General features: G+C 44.9%; 1 protein-coding gene across 3 annotated transcripts in view; it reads right to left on the bottom strand.

The window, feature by feature from the left end:
* The window catches only part of SLC25A12 (solute carrier family 25 member 12), a 59135-nt gene extending 43032 nt beyond the window's left edge, over positions 1-16103 (bottom strand). The window contains exons 1-4 of one of the 3 annotated variants that reach the window (XM_079978469.1): positions 15902-16103; positions 13430-13483; positions 6206-6348; positions 2339-2454 (exon numbers count right to left, since the gene is read on the bottom strand). In XM_079978469.1, the coding sequence (XP_079834595.1) occupies positions 2339-2454; positions 6206-6348; positions 13430-13483; positions 15902-15913 (325 nt within the window). In that variant the 5' untranslated portion in view covers positions 15914-16103. Of the gene's footprint in view, positions 1-2338; positions 2455-6205; positions 6349-13429; positions 13484-13734; positions 13823-15901 lie in introns of those variants that run through there. The other 2 variants (XM_079978470.1, XM_079978471.1) reach the window with 2 other exon arrangements.
* Positions 16104-18499: the final 2396 nt, after the last annotated feature.

The following is an 18499-nucleotide window of genomic DNA, read 5'->3' as shown; positions in this document are numbered from 1 at the left end:
TTGGAATCTCGTTTTTGTGTTGTATGTTGTATGTGATTATAGAACTTTAATCTGAAAAACCAAATAATATTTTTTTTTAAAAAAAGGAAGTGTGAATTAAATAGGTTCACCTGCAAATGTAAACTGAATTAAATTTATCCCCCATCTCTACAGACCTTTATCTTTATCAAAGCTAAAGGATAATGTATTTGTTTTCATTTCAAGTTGTTGGTTTTTTAACTGAATTGAAAGGGGGTGAGGAACCATGAAGTTTAAAGGGATTTTCTTGCCTCTCCAGGGCAAGAGCAAGTTATGGTGGGCAGACAAGAGGAGCTGGAAGGCCAGACGTACTTCCTCGCCATTCCCCATAATGCTCTGACGGTTGTGTACACCAAAGGGAAATGGGGAGAGGAACAGCACCCTACTGAGATCAATGCAGGGTGGTTCTCGCATCAGAGAATCTTATCTAGTCATCTCCTTTACCTGCCTGGGAGATTGACTTGTTTCCACTGGAGCAAGGTTGGTCAGCCCTGGAAGGGAGCCTTCTTCCATCTTCCAGCAGACTGGCTGCTCCCCTCTTTCCTATGCCTTTCCACTCAGTGCCATTCCCACCCCACTCAGCCACCCTCCATCTCCTCCCCACCACCAATGCTCACTGCTTTCAGGCAAGCTCACTGACACCTCCAGGTGACACAGTTCCTGGGCGCTGTCAGCGGTGGATCCAGGTGCACAATGCAAGAGGGGCTTGGCACGTGGCCCTGCAGGTCTTGACTACGGCAGAGTATTGCGCCGCGCGCCTCCTTTAAGCTGTCAATCTGGAAGCTCTTTGGAAGATAAAAGGAGGCGATGGAGGCGATATACACACTGCAATTCCTCACCCTCCTCTTTGGGCAAAATGCTTGCAAATTGATTGAGGGAGGGAGGGATCGTACTGCAGATTGCCTCCTTTAAACCGGCAAAGTGCTTGCGAACTGACAGGTTAAAGGAGGTAATCAACAATGAGATGATGTGCAGCTGAGCCCCACCCCGCCCCTAATTAGCGTGCAAGTGCTTTGCCTGCTTAATGGAAAAGCAAAGCAATCCAGACTGGTCCGGATCACCGGAGTCCAAGAAAACATGCCTCTCACTCGTTACTCAGCTACATTGGTCCTCATAAAAGTCACCTATACTTGCTAGGTGCTCCCTGATTGGTTGGATCGAAGCAGCACCTGGGGAGGGGCAGGGCAGGGCGGGGCGCAGGCAATGGATATGAACAGTGGAGAAGAAATGCTGCCCCCCGCCCTGCAGGACTCAATTCAGTTCAGTATTATTTCCAAATTAGCTATAGGCTACAACAAAAAATCATCACCTCCTGGCAAATAGAAAGGGGGGGGGGGAATGGAGGCAGTGAGAGATTTTACTTTCTTGGGCTCCATGATCACTGCAGATGGTGACAGCAGCCACGAAATTAAAAGACACCTGCTTCTTGGGAGAAAAGCAATGACAAACCTAGACAGCATCTTAAAAAGCAGAGACATCACCTTGCCGACCAAGGTCCGTATACTTAAAGCTATGGTTTTCCCAGTAGTGATGTATGGAAGTGAGAGCTGGACCATCAAGAAGGCTGATCGCCGAAGAATTGATGCTTTTGAATTATGGTGCTGGAGGAGACTCTTGAGAGTCCCATGGACTGCAAGAAGATCAAACCTCTCCATTCTGAAGGAAATCAGCCCTGAGTGCTCACTGGAAGGACAGATCCTGAAGCTGAGGCTCCAATACTTTGGCCACCTCATGAGAAGAGAAGACTCCCTGGAAAAGACCCTGACGTTGGGAAAGATGGAGGGCACAAGGAGAAGGAGATGACAGAGGACGAGATGGTTGGATAGTGTTCTCGAAGCTACCAGCTTGAGTTTGACCAAACTGCGGGAGGCAGTGGAAGACAGGAGTGCCTGGCGTGCTCTGGTCCATGGGGTCACGAAGAGTAGGACACGACTAAACAACAACGCAAGAAAAAGTGCCCCATTACAGCTCATGGGTTGAAAATGTGTTGAGGTGAACACTCAGCCAGCATCAAGTCTATCTCACAAAGAAATCTAGCTAGGAGTGGCTGGAAGGAAACAAATTTTGCAGCAACTATTTTAGGAATGTTCAGCCACTGATTATGCAATGAGCCACAGTAATCACATTGTGTGGTTGCATAAGGTTTCTATGTGTGTGCGGCAGCCGGATCTTTGAAGAAAATGAAGAAAACAGAAGGTAAGAGTTAGTTACTAGAATCTCAAAGTACGTATTTATTTGGGGGTAGATTTCTGGGACACACGCCAGAACTATAGTTCCTACCTTCCCGCACTGCTTTAGGAAATATCTTTAGCGCTCTTACCAAAGGTCACTTCACCATTGCCACTCTTGTCGAACAACTGAAAAGCAACGATGAACATTGAATCTGGTGTGCATAGGACGGACTCAAACGCCAAAAACTCTTGATAGGAGATCAACCTACACATCAGAAGAAACCACAAATTTCAGATTGGGGGGTAGGTGGAGAGAGGAAAAAGAGACCAGCAAAATAAGATCTAGTGAAAATTCCAACACTGTTGCGCTTTACAACACTGAACGTAAAAAATTAACCCACAATTAAGAACAGCTCTGCCACCCCATTGCTCCTTGGAGAGCGTTCTGGGCCCATAAGCAGTATCAGATCTACCATCTGGGTCTAGAATGGTTAAGTTCGTATCTGAAGACGTGTGCATACACAAGAAAGCTCATACCAATAACAAACTTCGCTGGTCTCTAAGGTGCTACTGGAAGGAATTTTTTTATTTTGTTGAGAATGGTTAAGGTGCAGTTAACCAGTCATTGGAACACCGCCAATCCAAATTTCTGGGCAAAATCCTGGGGCTGCCAAATTGTGTGCCAGATGCAGCCATGTGTCTGGAAACTGGACAAGGGCTGCTGGAAACCAAAGCGTGGCTCACAACTATAAAATTCTGGCTCTGCCTACATTTCATGACCGATCCATCTTCTTTAACTCTCCACATGCTGGCGGAATCCCACCACTCCAAATGGTTAACTTGTATTGAGAGCAAAATCAGAACCTGTGACCTATCACTTGAGTTGCTGCTTATGCTCCCACCATAACTGGAATCATTCCAGACAATAAAGCACAGAATCCTAGAGAGTGAATTCCAAACCCTTAGCAATGCAGCCAATAAAACCTGTTCCCCATTGGGGTTGGGAATTCCACCCTCATTTTGGCCAGGACACTCCATATTTACATCACCTTTACATCACCCACCTCCACAAAACCAGCCTCAAAAAACGTTGCCGACCCCTACCATAGGTCCTAAGAGCCATTTTTGTCTGGACAGTTTATCCTAAAGTATCTCCTACTATGTTTTGTTCTCTGTGTTGTTTTCTGATCCATGTATATGATGCACTTTCTTTATGCAAATAAAGTTGATTGATTGATTGATTGATTGAATGAATGGTTAAGACGACTCAATGGCCTGCCATTAACAAAACTAAGAGAAACTTTTCTGAGTCATTCTGAATTACATTTAAAATACTCCTATGATTAAATCCAACAGGAAGAAATTAAGTATAAGAAAGGAACGTAGATTTTCACTAATTTAGTCAAGGATGAAGGAAAGCTGTGCATCTGATCATACTGAATTAGCACAGGATTGATGCTGTCAGTTCTTCTTTATAAGAAATGTTGCATTTTGGAAAGTAACATGAACAGCTGTCTATGTTATGAACAGGTCAATGACAACCACTAATCAAAAGACACACAACAACAGGCAATGGAAGCCTGGGTATAAATTCTAAACTACAGCATTATAAATCACACACTGAGTTGATTCTGACATTATCCTCACATTGAGGATACATTAAGATCCTTGTTGCCCCATCTCACATGGCTTCCACTGCAAAGCAAACAATGGTCAAAATCAAAGGCGGGGCAACAAGGTTTTTGCACCTCTTACAGCAATCGTGGCAGCGGGGGTAGCCAATGTAGTGTTAGGATATAGTATTCCACCTTAAAAGGGTCAGGCATGACTGTTGTGTATTACATGCCTGTTTACTCCCAGCACTGTCTGCTGGGAACTTCCGTTGTATGTAGCTTTTGTGTTACTGCTGTTTTGCCGGACACGAAGGGATGCAGACATGTTTTTTCCTTTGTTTTTGAACTATGTTCAATAAATGCTGTAGATATGCTTGCACATCTGCCTCTGTCCACCTCTTTTGCAGAGAGGTGATTTACACACTCTGCTAACAGAGTGTGCAAAGGTCTCTAAATGTATCTGAAACTCGTGTCGCTGTTTGATGCTGTTCCAAGGAAGACTGGCCGCCGGTGATCGTCCGGAGCCAGCTGGGGGCCTGCCTGACGCCCCGGTCTTCCCAGCAGTATTCCAACACGTAGTGCCTCCACAGATGTTGCTGCATACAACTCCCATCAGTCCCAGACAGCAGAGTCCAAGGGACAAGGGTGATAGGAACTGTAGTCCAACAACATCTGGAGGGTACCACATTGCCCAACCTTGAGTTGGTGCCTCTTTTGAAATGGTCACTTAACACTTCGAAAAGCCATGGCTTCAGGGGCGAAAGCAGATGAGGAGAAAGGCCACGGTTTTGCATCCATTGTAAGACAAAGGACATTCAGCATATGCACACTTTGGCAGAGCTCCACAGGGCTTGCCACAAATAATAATAAAAAATAGCAGATACTAAACCAGAGCAGTAAGGGAAATAACAGCATTCAGAATAACATCAGGGGTCATATGTGCACACAAAATAACCCTAAAGAATATAAGGGGCTTTTAATTTCACATAAATGAAAATCGGACATTTAGCAAAAAGGAAAAGAAAAAATAGAGGGTGGGGAGAATATTGCTTTTTTTTGTTTTAATTGTCTGTCTATCACTGCTCTCTGATGGCCCCAGTGGCCTCTGCTCCCATGTATGTTTACTTGTTGGCTATTGTCCAACAACATTGGCACTTCCCTGCTAAAATAAATTTGGAGACCTACAGAAAGAGACCAGAGAAGGGGAGGCAGGGCAAGGCTGCTCTGAAACCAAGTGGGTTAAAAGGCTACGTTTGAGAAGAGTGGACATTCTGTGAAAGCAATTTAAGCAACAAAGAATATTGTCCATAAGTAATGTTTTAAAAGCGCTGTACAGCATGACCTTCTCTTGATTAGGCAAATCGTTTCTTGCCGCATATAGCGATTAGTGTCTCTCTCCCTAATAGATCACGTTTTGGAAGAGCCCTTCTTGGTTTGATGTGTGGGAGTTAGAGAGACCTCCTGCTACAAAGGTCACGTGACATTTCCTCCCTTTCCTAAGCCTGGATTCGGAGGACCCCAGAATCAAAGTCTCTGACTAGGAACCTGATATAAAAAGGGAAACGGAACTTCTCCAGAGCAGTTGTAAATGAGCAAGTGAACTGATTGCATCATTTCCTTCTTTGTGGGTCAGGCTTCAGGGTCAATCCCCACATTCTATGGCAACTCGATGCTCTATTCTATACAACTCTATGCTCTTTCCGTCGTTCCATCTGTGCAAGCAATGCAGTTTGGCAGATGGAGCCTGGGCTGTTCTTGGGGTTATTCTGACCGCTCCAGAGTCAATTTTGGGGGAGGAAGAAGGGGGGAAGCCCCATTGTGAAGGGCATCTGCTGATGAGACTGGTTAGGTGAATCCTGCCCAATATCTAAAAGACTGCCACAAAGTGTTCTTCCCTATATTTTTCCTCCTGGTCTCCTCATAGCAGGCTTGGGGAAAAACCTGACATGTTAAAATCAATCACTTGGAACATATGGAAACAATCCAAAGATGGTGCTTCATGTCCACGGATCAAAACCACGCCAGAGATCATAGAATTGTAGAGTTGAAAGGGACCCTGAGGATCCTCTAGTCCAACCCCCCGGCAATACAGGAATACGCAGCTGTCCCATACGGGGATCAAACCTGCAACCTTGGTGTTACCAGCACCACGCTGATAACCAGCGGAGCTATCCAGGCTGTGCATGCTACTGTCTTGGTCATTTTTGCTACTGTAGTTCTGGCAGCAGAAGAGTTGATTGGCTTGTAAAACCAAAAAGATGGTAGCCTCTTCGGCCCGGGGAGGCACTGTAGCCAAAACTTCCAAGAGAAAGCTATGCCTGCGTGCAGTTCTCACCTTCGGATTGTAGCCTAAACAACATAATTTCCAGTCAATTGTTAGGAATGTAAATGTTGGTTCCTCACCCATCCTTTGTCTGATCTGCCACTCCTGCTAACAGCTGCACCGTTTGAGGATTGAAATGGGGGTCTGTATACAGTCCCAGGTATCTCTGCACGAAGTCGCCTGGCGTCATGTAATGCTCTCCATCTTGTTCGACAGTGGCATACTACAGCAAAGACAAAAAAGGACATAGCGATTGTCTAAATTGTTAGTATTTGTTTCAGAGTAGGCAATAGCCCAATACATCTCCCGGTATGTTTCCGAGCACAATTCAAAGTGTTGGTGCTGACCTTTAAAAGCCCTAAACGGCCTGAGCCCTGTATACCTGAAGGAGTGTCTCCACCCCCATCGTTCAGCCCGGACACTGAGATCCAGCCCGAGGGCCTTCTGGCGGTTTCCTCTCTGCGAGAAGTGAGGTTGCAGGGAACCAGGCAGAGGGCCTTCTCAGTAGTGGCGCCCACCCTGTGGAACGCCCTCCCATCAGATGTCAAGGAAATAAACAACTACCTGACTTTCAGAAGACATCTGAAGGCAGCCCTGTTTAGGGAGGTTTTTAATGTTTGATGTTTTATTGTGTTTTTAATATTTGTTGGGAGCCATCCAGAGTGGCTGGGGAAACCCAGCCAGATGGGCGAGGTATGTATGAAAGCATGTATGTATGTATAAATTATTATTATTACTACAGACTACAGTGGTACCTTGGGTTAAGTACTTAATTCATTCTGGATGTCCATTCTTAACCTGAAACTGTTCTTAACCTGAAGCACCACTTTAGCTAATGGGGCCTCCTGCTGCCGCTGTGCCGCCGGAGCCCAATTTCTGTTCTTATCCTGAAGCAAAGTTCTTAACCTGAAGCACTATTTCTGGGTTAGCGGAGTGTGTAACCTGAAGCCGATGTAACCTGAAGCGGATGTAACCTGAGGTACCACTGTACAATAACTAATAAAAAATGATGGCATCTAAAGAAGCTTTTGTGCATGTGCAAAGTACAGTGGTACCTCTGGATGCAAACGGCATCCATTCTGGAGCCCCGTTCGCATCCTGAAGCGAACGCAACACACATCTGCGGGTTGCAATTCACCGCTTCCGCGCATGCGCGCAACATTATTTTGAGCGTCTGCGCATGCGCGAGCGGCGAAACCCAGAAGTATCATGTTCCGTTACTTCCAGGTCGCTGCAGAGCATAACCTGAAAACACTCCACCTGAAGCATATTTAACCCGAGGTATGACTGTACTTGGGACGCAGGTGGCGCTGTGGGTTAAAGCCTCAGCGCCTAGGGCTTGCCAATCGAAAGGTCGGCGGTTCGAATCCCTGCGGCGGGGTGCGCTCCCGCTGCTCGGTCCTAGCGCCTGCCAACCTAGCAGTTCGAAAGCACCTCTGGGTGCAAGTAGATAAATAGGAACCGCTTACCAGCGGGAAGGTAAACGGCGTTTCCGTGTGCGGCTCTGGCTCTGGCTCTGGCCAGAGCAGCGATGTCACGCTGGCCACGTGACCCGGAAGTGTCTCCGGACAGCGCTGGCCCCTGGCCTCTTAAGTGAGATGGGCGCACAACCCCAGAGTCTGTCAAGACTGGCCCGTACGGGCAGGGGTACCTTTACCTTTACCTTTATGACTGTACTTCAACTCACAAGCTGAGTTTCACGGAAGTTCCCTTTCAGTAGTGCTAAACTTTAAAGTCCTTAACAGCTTGAAACCTGGGTACCTTCTTCCATACATTCCTCCCTGTATGCTCCAACCATCATCCAAGGCCCTGCTCCAGGTCAGACTTTGTTAGGAGAGGCTGGTGTCAACTAGGATTAGGGCTATTCTCTGCTGTGGAGTCCACTCTATGGAATTGCTTTGCCAAACAAGTGCATTAGACCTTAGCAGTGTACTATGGGCAACTGGTCAAGACATGGCTCAGTACTAGGTAAAGGTAAAGGGACCCCTGACCATTAGGTCCAGTCGTGACCGACTCTGGGATTGCGACGCTCATCTCAATTTATTGGCCGAGGGAGCCGGCGTACAACCTCCAGGTCATGTGGCCAGCATGACTAAGCCGCTTCTGGCAAACCAGAGCAGCACACAGAAACGCCGTTTACCTTCCCGCCAGAGCGGTACCTATTTATCTACTTGCACTTTGACGTGCTTTCGAACTGCTAGGTTGGCAGGAGCAGGGACCGAGCAACGGGAGCTCACCCCGTCGCGGGGATTCGAACCGCGACCTTCTGATCGGCAAGTCCCATGCTCTGTGGTTTAACCCACAGCACCACCCGTGTCCCTGACTCTGTACTAGTTGCTGGTAATTACAAGTGGCAAGTGTGCTGCTGCATTTAAGCTCTGTTTGAGATATTGGGTTGGCCATTCCGAGAACAGAAGGCTCGGGCCCTTGGTCTGATCCAGGAGGGCTCTCTTTGCGTTCTTAAAAAAAGGATTTCAGCTGACTAATTTGTTTATTTGTGCCAGGGTTTTTCAGTAACACTTTCCTGGTGTACATAAGCTGAACTATCTCCCACCAAAGAGGGACAGACTACTCTAGCCACTGGTAAGACGTGAAATAAGTGTTGTTGAATTCAAGTGTCATTGAGTTCTAGCTGTAAATTGAGCTGAAAAGTAAAACAATTCTCTATTTTCCACAGGTAAAATTCTGCACTGCTAACTAATGAAAACACTCTGAGAAAAGGTCATAAGATTTAGAATGGTGTTGGAAACCATACAAATTGCTGGAGCCTGAGAAAATAATTAAGCCATTCGTGTGCAGCATATTTGGTACAGATTTGCGTCAGCCAGCTTTTAATCATCTTATTAGCACACCGACTAAAAAATCAATTGTTTTATAAGGTAATAATTGTTTATTTGGTGCTTTTTTATATACTCGTTTGTATTCTGCTTTCAAAATTAATTTGTGTGCATAATTGCTCCAAAGCAGCTCACAAGTCAAAAAACAAGACAAATATAGCAAACAAAAAAAATTAAATCTCCATAAAACTGTACAAATATAAGTTAGTGAAATTGATCGTAACAATCCTTCTGAAGAGATGTTTTCAGAGCGCAATCACAAAGAGGAAATTTTCCTAAGACATAAGATTCACAGTGTAAGATTCATAGTAGAAAATTATTTATCTAATGAAGGCTTACAGCCTGAAATATAGTTTTCATATATGAAATATGTTTTATTATACAATCTGACAATTAAATAGCATTTTATATCTTATCTTAGGTTGTCCAACATCACAACAACAAAAATAAGAAGATTCTTATGTGAACGAGATTCAAATTGGTTTATGAAATTTCCTTTAATGCAATAGGACTGACTTCTAACTAAAAGGGTTTGGGGGCCAAACCAAAACAAGAAAATTAACCATAAAAAAACCAACAATAACTCTGCAACTATTTAAAATGTTAAAAATCAGCTTCCAGAAATCCTACCAAAAAAAAAAAAAAAAAATCAGGAGTTTACATTTTTAACATTCGATTCCTCTCCTCTTTCTTTCCCTGAAACTATTTAGTATTTTAGGACTTTTACAGTCACCAAACCAGGGTAGTCTCCAAAGTAACAACCTCCCCTGTTGTGCAGCTTCTACTGAAGTGAATTGCAAGTTGTACTTTAGCAACGCATGCTGGGCATTTATTCATCTACTTATTTATAGATGTAACCGAAGTCAGGGTTCCCATGCAGATGAAATATTAAGACACTTAACGGCACAAATGGTTGAGGTGCCAAGAAAAGCATGGCTTATCGGGGGGGGGAGTTCTATCATGTTCTTATTATTTATTGTTTGTGAGCCGCTTTGGGATCCATTCGAATGAAAAACGAAATAGAAATAAAAGTAAAATTTTAAAAATGACAGACTTGAGGGGAGGAAAAGATTCAGCAATGTGTGTATGCTGGATACAGAGGTACACAGGGTGGCAAATCTCACAGGCAGCAACAGACTGGCAAACAGCCTGACTCCTTAGGGCATAGGGCAGGCATAGGCAAACTCAGCCCTCCAGATGTTTTGGGACTACAGTTCCCATCATCCCTGACCACTGGTCCCGTTAGCTAGGGATCATGGGAGTTGTAGTCCCAAAATACGTATGGAGGGCCAAGTTTGCCTATGCCTGGCATAGGGTAACCATAGGTTTCAGACACCGGGCACTTGCCACAGCCCCAAGAAGGGAGAGGACACCCAGAGTCAACAGTCGAAGGAGGAGGCACTTTTGATATCGCTTTAAAGCAGCCTTCCCAAAACTGGTGCTCTCCAGATGTTTTGGAATACAATTCCCATCAGCCCCAGTCAACATGCATGCTGAGGCTGATGGGAAGGCACCAGCTTGGGAAAAGTTGCTTTGAATTGTTATGGTGCAAGGGAAGCCTGAACTTTCTAAACGGACTGCTTAAGAAAGCTCTCAAATGTGTATTATTAGACTAAGGGATCTAGATGTTGCCTTTGTCACAAGAAGGAGACAACTATAAATCACAGAGCAATAGGTGTGTGTGTGTGTGTGTGAGAGAGAGAGAGAGAGAGAGAGAGAGAGAGAGAGAGAATAAAGACAGGGTTTGTTTGTTTGTTTAAAAAATGATATTTTCCATTTATTTTATCCTTATTCAGATCAGCTTTGTATTGTGCCTATATGCAGCTTTTCATAACAATTCCTCAATCCTGCCATTTACTTTAACACACAAATTCCAAAGGCTGAACAAAACATAATATTTAATCATCACATGAAAAGTACTGATTTCCTTTCAAATGTTTCTGACCTCACTTCAGGAATCCCAATCACCAAGGCTTGCATCCCACTTCACTTCAACTTTTGATCCAACTCGACAGGTATTAGGCATAATAAATTGCACTTCATAAGACACATCATGGATATACAGAGAAATTGACATAAATATTACATTTGAGGCAAAAAAAGTGAGCACATGAGCTCTTGTTTGATTTGATATTTGTATTCTGCTTTTCCAGCAACAAATGTTGAGCTCAAAGCGACTCATAATAATCACAATAGCATTAAAAAAACAAAAAAACACTGCCATCACTTAAATATCAAACACAATAGCATATAAATAAAGCAAACAGCAGCAACAAGTTCATCAAAGTCTGCTCCTGACTGCTTTAAACTCCCCTCCCCCCGTTTCAGATGTATATATATTTGCATCTGAGCATTATACTTGGACTGTTTCTGCCCTAATGAAACTTGTTACCCTTTAACGGACCACAAAGTTCTTTGCTGTGGCAGACCAAGACGGCTACCTCTCTGGAAATGGTCATATGAACTGTGTTTCACTTAATGATCTTCACCTTCACTTGCCTCCATTTCCAAGGGTAGCCAAATTTAGGCAGGAATGCACACCATTAGGGATCACAGCATTGCATAATCAGAAGAGCAAGAGGGAAATGACCCGTGAAACCTGCTGTGGTTTCAGCACAAGGCGCTTTGTATTTTGACGCAATGGATCCAGTTGCAAGGAATTACAAACAAGGTCGCTCCCAGCTGCGCTACTGAGAAATTCAAACCTGCACATCACACCGAGTCATGAATAAGTCTATAAACACATAGGCACAATTAAAAGCACGGCCCAGCCAAAATGAAAAAAACAAATCCGAACTCCCCATGATTTCAACGGAAGAAGAAGAAGAAGAAGAAGAAGAAGAAGAAGAGGAGTAGTAGTTTGGATTTGATATCCCGCCTTTCACTCCCCTTCAGGAGTCTCAAAGCGGCTAACATTCTCCTTTCCCTTCCTCCCCCACAACAAACACTCTGTGAGGTGAGTGGGGCTGAGAGACTTCAAAGAAGTGTGACTAGCCCAAGGTCACCCAGCAGCTGCATGTGGAGGAGCGGGGAAGCGAACCCGGTTCACCAGATTACGAGACTACCGCTCTTAACCACTACACCACACTGGCTCTCTGTGCACACTGCAATAAATAGGTTTAGAAGTGCATAACTTTAGCTGCATTAAAACACATTGCTAATGTTCTGATCTTTCAGAAATAAGGAACTAAATTAGTATCATTTGAAACTTTGGCAATGCATTGTCATACATTTAAAGCACATGACTTCTCACAAAAAAAGTCCCAGGAATTGGTGTTTACTCCTCTAAGAGCTACAATTCCCAGCACCCTTAGCAAACTACAGTTCCCATGATTCTTTAAATGCACTGAATTTATGGTGCACACACAGCCTTATATTCTCGTTTTGACACCTACTGCCTCAAATGCAGATTTGCTCATCTGCAAATGAAAGTAAAAGAGTTTTCACTTCAGCAGACAGAAGGAGGGGAGGCAATTTTGGCTGATCGTCCTTCCCACCGCAGCCCACCACTACTGTCTACCACCTTCTGGACCCCCCCAACACACTCTGGAGCAGATTTTGGAGGAGTACAGGGGGCTCAACGAGAAAAATCATCAAAAGGTGCCTCCATTTCTTCTCCGCACCCCAGTTCTGAAAGCAGGAACAACCTGAGTTCCAGAAGACATCTCTCCACTTAAGTCACTACATGTTATTTACTTTACACCAATAAAGAAGAGTGATGAAATACATATTTACATATTAGGCAGTGCCATTAAGAATATGCTATGGGGTGCAGACATAAAATGGGAATACTGCATGTAAAAGGACATGCTATCTTAAAAATGCTTTCCTATGCAGCTGTGCAACCCTCCGGAGTTAATAAAAATATAGACCCCAGAGCAATTTAAGCTGTGCAAATCTCATGTAGGGAGAATACCTATCTTTCTCTGAAGCCTCTTAGATCTGAGGGTGGAGGAGTGTTGCTTTTTTTCTGTTCAAGGCCGCATTCCCTCTGGGGGGTAATCTCTGTGGGCTGGTGCTGGGCACGGCCAGAGCCAAAAGTGTGTGGGGGAGTCCCCATTCTTTCTCCCTTCCCCTCTCCTAAACAGGCTGCTGGGGGAGACAGAACACTCTTCCCAGAGGACTGAACTGATCACCTGAGGAGGGTTTCTGAAATTTGGCCAAGAAATTAAGCTGAGGACCACTGATTCCCTTCCCACACCAGATCTACAGAAACACCCTGTGGTCACTCCATCTGCCTAGCGTGTGAACAGGAAAGTCAGGCTGATGGCCTCATTGGCTGCTCCTAAGCGGTCCTAATCCCAATGCCACTGACGTGTCACTTCCAGGATCACGCTGAGCATAGCAAAGAATGAGAGAGCCCTTTGCAGAAATGCATGCACCATTTTCCAGCATACCAAGAAAGCATGGGAAATGACTAAAGCTAAAAATATAGAACTCTGACAACATCAAAAAACAATCGCTTACCTTCAAAAATATGTTGCGAAGCTCATTAGGATCTGCTCTCCGGGTTGTTTGAACCTACAAAACCAAGAAGGAAGGGGGAAGGTTAATGCTCCGCTTGTCGGGTTACTCATCTACCAAAGAGGGAAACCTGAACTGCAATCTATGCAGATAAAGAGTAATAAATATCAAGTTTCTTATCTAAATGATAGAGCGAGTGCCAGACATTCAGACACATGTTTATGTTGCTGAACAGTAAAACAATTGAAAGCCTCATGACAGCTGTCAAACTCGGGAGGAACTGCCAGGGAAAGAGAAACAGAGCCTACTAACTCAAGAAGAAAACTAAAACAACAGATAATGAAGCTAAGAAGATAAAACAGAAGTGTTCCAATCAGAAAACAGTTTTGCTCTCCTACAAAGAAGTCACAACAAGAGTGAAGGCATATTGTGCATGCCAGAAAGCGCAAGTAGCCCTCTGCAAATAAACTAACCTCCCCCACCCCCGGAACAAGATCCGGTAGCCATTGCAATTTAGCATGTGCAATAGAATATCATGTATTACTTTGCATGTGGTGTGTTCTTGGAGATGAATTACAACACTCTTAAAACCTACATAGGACCTCTGATCCCCAGACTGACCTCTAGCAAACCTTGGGTGGAGCAGGCACACCTATGACCTTATCTAGCCCAATTAACAGTTTCCTCATGTCACTCTCCTCCTCATGTCACTTTCCCTTTCCTCATGTCACTCTCCTCCTTTTAACACTGCTTAACTGCTGTATGGCTATACCGCAAAAAGACAGGCCTTTCTAAGAAACTGCGTAAGTGCTAGACAAAGAGAGGGCTCCACCTTACCTCCCACACCTACAGAAAGATGGAATGCAAAGCATTTACTTGCCTATGCAGCCTCCTGTCCCAGGAAGTGTGACATAACAAGCTCTATTTTACATCGTTGGAGGGAAAAGGCTGCCTTCCTTCCCTGTCTTCAAGGATATCACAGGCCTTACAAGGCCTCCGCTATCCTCAGGCCTAAGTTGCTTAGCGAGGGCAAAGCCTTGTTTTTATTTTTTAACACATACCTCAGAGTTCATCTGCACACTCTGCAGTTAATCATTCCAAAATAAGCACAACCCGAACACTGCATGGATGATTGAAGCCTCCTTTATCCATACACTAATAGCCCACGGCTGTGTACATATTCCCAGCTTAAAATGCAGCCTGGTTATTCTTTTTCTCAATTCAGAGCAAAACTGGTTTGGCAGCCGGGGCGGGGGGGAGAGAAAATGCATCAAAATGCAATATTTCATAAGAAACAACCGGACAGATATGGATTGCGGCTACCGTTGTGTGTACATTACTTCCCAAACCAGTGCTGGGGGGAGTGCCCTGGATAGAAGTGTATACACAGATCGCTGAAGAATATTATGGGAGCAGCATAGGCTGCAATCCTAACCCCACTTACTTGGAGGTAAGGCCCATTGAAGCCTCAGGCCCGATTTGGATTACAGCCTAATTTACCACTCCCTAGTGTGAATTCCATGCTGAGCTCCCAAAGAGAGAAAACAAGCCCAGATTCATTCGAACCGAGTGAGTGGATTTAGGGGGCAAATCATTGGGGGGATTGAAAGGGATGGGGGCACAAAAGCATCCCTAACTTGCCCTGCTTTGATCAGCTGCACTAATGGGCTTGACCACAGAGTCACAAAACTGCAGAGTTGGAAAAGGGGGACCCTGAGCGTCCTCTAGTCCAACCCCTTGCAATAAAGGGATCTCGCCTAAAATCCTACATAGCTTAGTTGAGATAGGGAAAACAGGGCTTTTGCAGGTGGAGACGCTTCGCCGAACCGTGGACCAGGCAAACAAGAGGGACTATGACCCCCCACATCTTTCCCCTCATGGCTACCTACCCTGCCAAGCACCTCACCCCACCCACTTTTTGACCAGTCTGAGGTGACAAACATCCCACTGCGCCCAGTTACTCAGAAGCCCATTTCAGACATGCAAACTGAGGGGGGAAAGATGAATCCACCAGTGGCAAGATTGAGCCCAGATAGGGCAATGGGAAACCGGCTGTTCATCGGGATTTTTGAGACACCCTTGGCAATTAGATAAATATAGATATAGATATAGATATATAGATATATAGATATATAGATATATAGATATAGATATATAGATATATAGATATATATAGATATAGATATATAATTGATTTATCTATCTATTCTATGCCCTCCTGGGGCTCCCTCCCTTGTCGCTAGGGGCGCCTTTCAGCCGCCCTTGCCAACATTTGGGGGGGACCCCCTTCCCCGCCCTTGCCGCCCCTGTGGCCTCGAGGCGGAAGGGGGCCGGGCCCCCCACATCCACCCACCCACCCGCGCGCGCGCCGCGACCCCTCTCCCCCGCGCAGCCGCCCGCGCAAACCGGCTGCTGCTGCTGCTGCTGCCGCCGCCGCCGCGCTTATTTGCAGGAAGCCGAGAGGAGGAGAGTCACCTTGACCGCCATGCTGAGCTCGGGGAAGTGGCTGGCGGTGGAAAAGGAGGAGGGCAGGAGGAGGAGTCTCCGGGAGAGACACCCCGCCCGGCGCCCGGCGGCCTCAGCCGGGGCCTATGTTAATGAGGATCCCCGGCCGAGCTCGGCAGCTTGTCCCGCCGTGACCCCGTTGCCAGGGCCGCCGCCGCCGCCGCCGCGGCCTGCTCGGTTCTGGAAGGCGCGCCGGCGCGGAAGGCTAAGCGCCGCATTCTGACGAGCGCAGCTGCGCCATAGAAGAGCAAAGGCGGAGGGAGCTGGGCGGCGGCGGCGGGGTGGGAGAGAGAGAGAGAGAGGAGCCCCGAAATTTTTATTTTTTTCCTTTGCTTTTCTGTCTCTTCCCCACCGGCTCGCCAAGGGAAGCCTTAGCAGTATTGGCTGCCGTGGGGAGGAATCTCCGCGCTGCCGGTCCCTCTTGGAGGCAGGAGACTGGGAACAGCAAGCGGGGCGAGGGATCGTTGTCCTTCTCTCTGGACTTCCCATCCATAGGAGCCCATTCCTAGGGGCCGAGGAGTCTTCTGCCACCCCCCCCCCAAAAAAAAGATGACAGACAGACAGATAGATAGATATAGGATGGTGGATTTATATCATATCAATCATATATCATATCATATTGGACCAGGCCCCCCTAAGTTGATGGGCATTGCCATTCAATAGTGCGCAGTGCAACGCTTCAGATGATTGATTATGCGGGACAGGGCTTATACCTGGGCTGCCCCCCCCCCAAAAAAAAAATACTCCCCCCAAAATATTCCCTGTTCCCATCCTGTTTTTAATATTTGTATTTTATTAAGGTGGTTTCAGTTAAAAAGAAATAAAGTGATGGGGAGGAGAAGGAAAAGTGAGCGAAAAGCAACAAAATCCTATATACCCTTTTAAAATGTGGCTCTTTTCTGGGGGGGGGGTGTTATTGGGTTGTTGTTCTTATTCTGATTATATATGTTGTGATCTTTCCGCCCTGAGACCTCAGGGTACAGTGTGGTATATAAACTCAATAAATAAACAACAACAAAGATAACATATGAAAATGAAAACATACCCCCAAAAAGCAATATACAATATTTCCATATGTTCCTGTATAAATTGGTATAGTGTTATTGTCTTAGTGCTTATGTAAATTCTAATAGCCTACTACGTTTTGTATAAACTCATTCCAAATGTTATCATGTTTATCCTCCCAAATGTTATCGTATCATGTTCCCATCCTAGGGTGGCTGCTGGGAGACCAGGGTGAGGGGCTGGATAAAGACTTGGGACTTCTCCTGTGTATGTATTTTTAACTCTCAATAATGCCAACAAGCACAAGTCCAAAAGCCCACGGAGGAGCCAGGGACAGACATGTGCAGACTGTGCCATCAGTTTGGCTACAGGTGTGGCTGGATGTTTTTTGTTTGGACCGAAATCGGGGTGGCTGGTGGTGTGTCCACACGCCCCTCCCCAAGAAAAGTGGAGTGGTGCATTTTTGCTCACCCTTCCAAGCTGCCACTACATTTTCCCTTGGAAAACAAGTCCCACCTCTTGAAATCTCTTTATAATAGAACTGTAGAGTTGAAATGGATCCCAAGTGTCATCTAGTCTAATTCCCTGCAATGCAAAATTCTCAGCTAAAGCATCCATGACATGAAAAAAATGTTGAGATATACATTTATTAAGAAACCAGAGACCTTTATTCTTGGAATAACAGGTTTGGAATTGCCCAAGAAAGATGTTAGACTGTTTTTGTATGCCACAACTGCAGCAAGAATTTTGTTAGCTAAGAACTGGAAAAGACAAGAAGTCCCAACAGTGGAGGAATGGCAGATGAAGATGATGGACTTTTTGGAGCTAGCCGACCTGACTGGAAGAGTCCGCGACCAGAAGGAGGAGGAATACCAGGAGGAATAGACATAATTTAAAGACTATTTAGTTAAATATGTTAAGATAATTTAATTGGAAAAACTTTCAAATACCAGATAGGATTAGGATTTAAATATGTAATGTTAGAGATTAATATGTTTAATGTTAAAATAGAAAGAAAGAAAGATGTTAAGTGATTAAGTTAATTTTATGAGAAAATTGGTTTTGGATAATGATATACACTAAATTTCAGCCAGAGGGATTCGAGGAAGTCACTTAACATGTTACTAATTTTGGATTAAGTACATTTAAGATTTATGTTTGTTTGTCTGTTTAATTTTTTTTTGGAAAATCAAAAAGAAAAATATGGAAAATAAAATAAAATAAAGCATCCATGACAGATGGCCATCCAACGTCCAAGGAAGGAGGAAGGGAAGATTTATTATTTATTTGTACTTATATCTTGCCCTTTGTCAAATGAGCCCAAAGCTGGATACATATGCATATACACACACACAAACATGACCTTTGAGCCAATGGGCTATTGCTTGTTCATTGAGACCTCCAGGTATAGGGTGGTATATAAATTCAATAAATAATAATAATAATTTAACTCAGAAATAAGTAATAATTCCCCATTCTCCAACCAAGTATGAACACAGGATATAGCTGAAACACATGGAGAAATGTGTCTGTTGTGCAGCTATCATCCCTTGTTCCTGTTTG

Source organism: Podarcis cretensis (genome assembly GCF_951804945.1).
Source record: "Podarcis cretensis genome assembly, chromosome: 1".
In the NCBI taxonomy this organism is placed as follows: Eukaryota; Metazoa; Chordata; class Lepidosauria; order Squamata; family Lacertidae; genus Podarcis; species Podarcis cretensis.
Note: the sequence above shows the minus strand (reverse complement) of the source record. Positions and strands in the feature narration are given on the sequence as shown.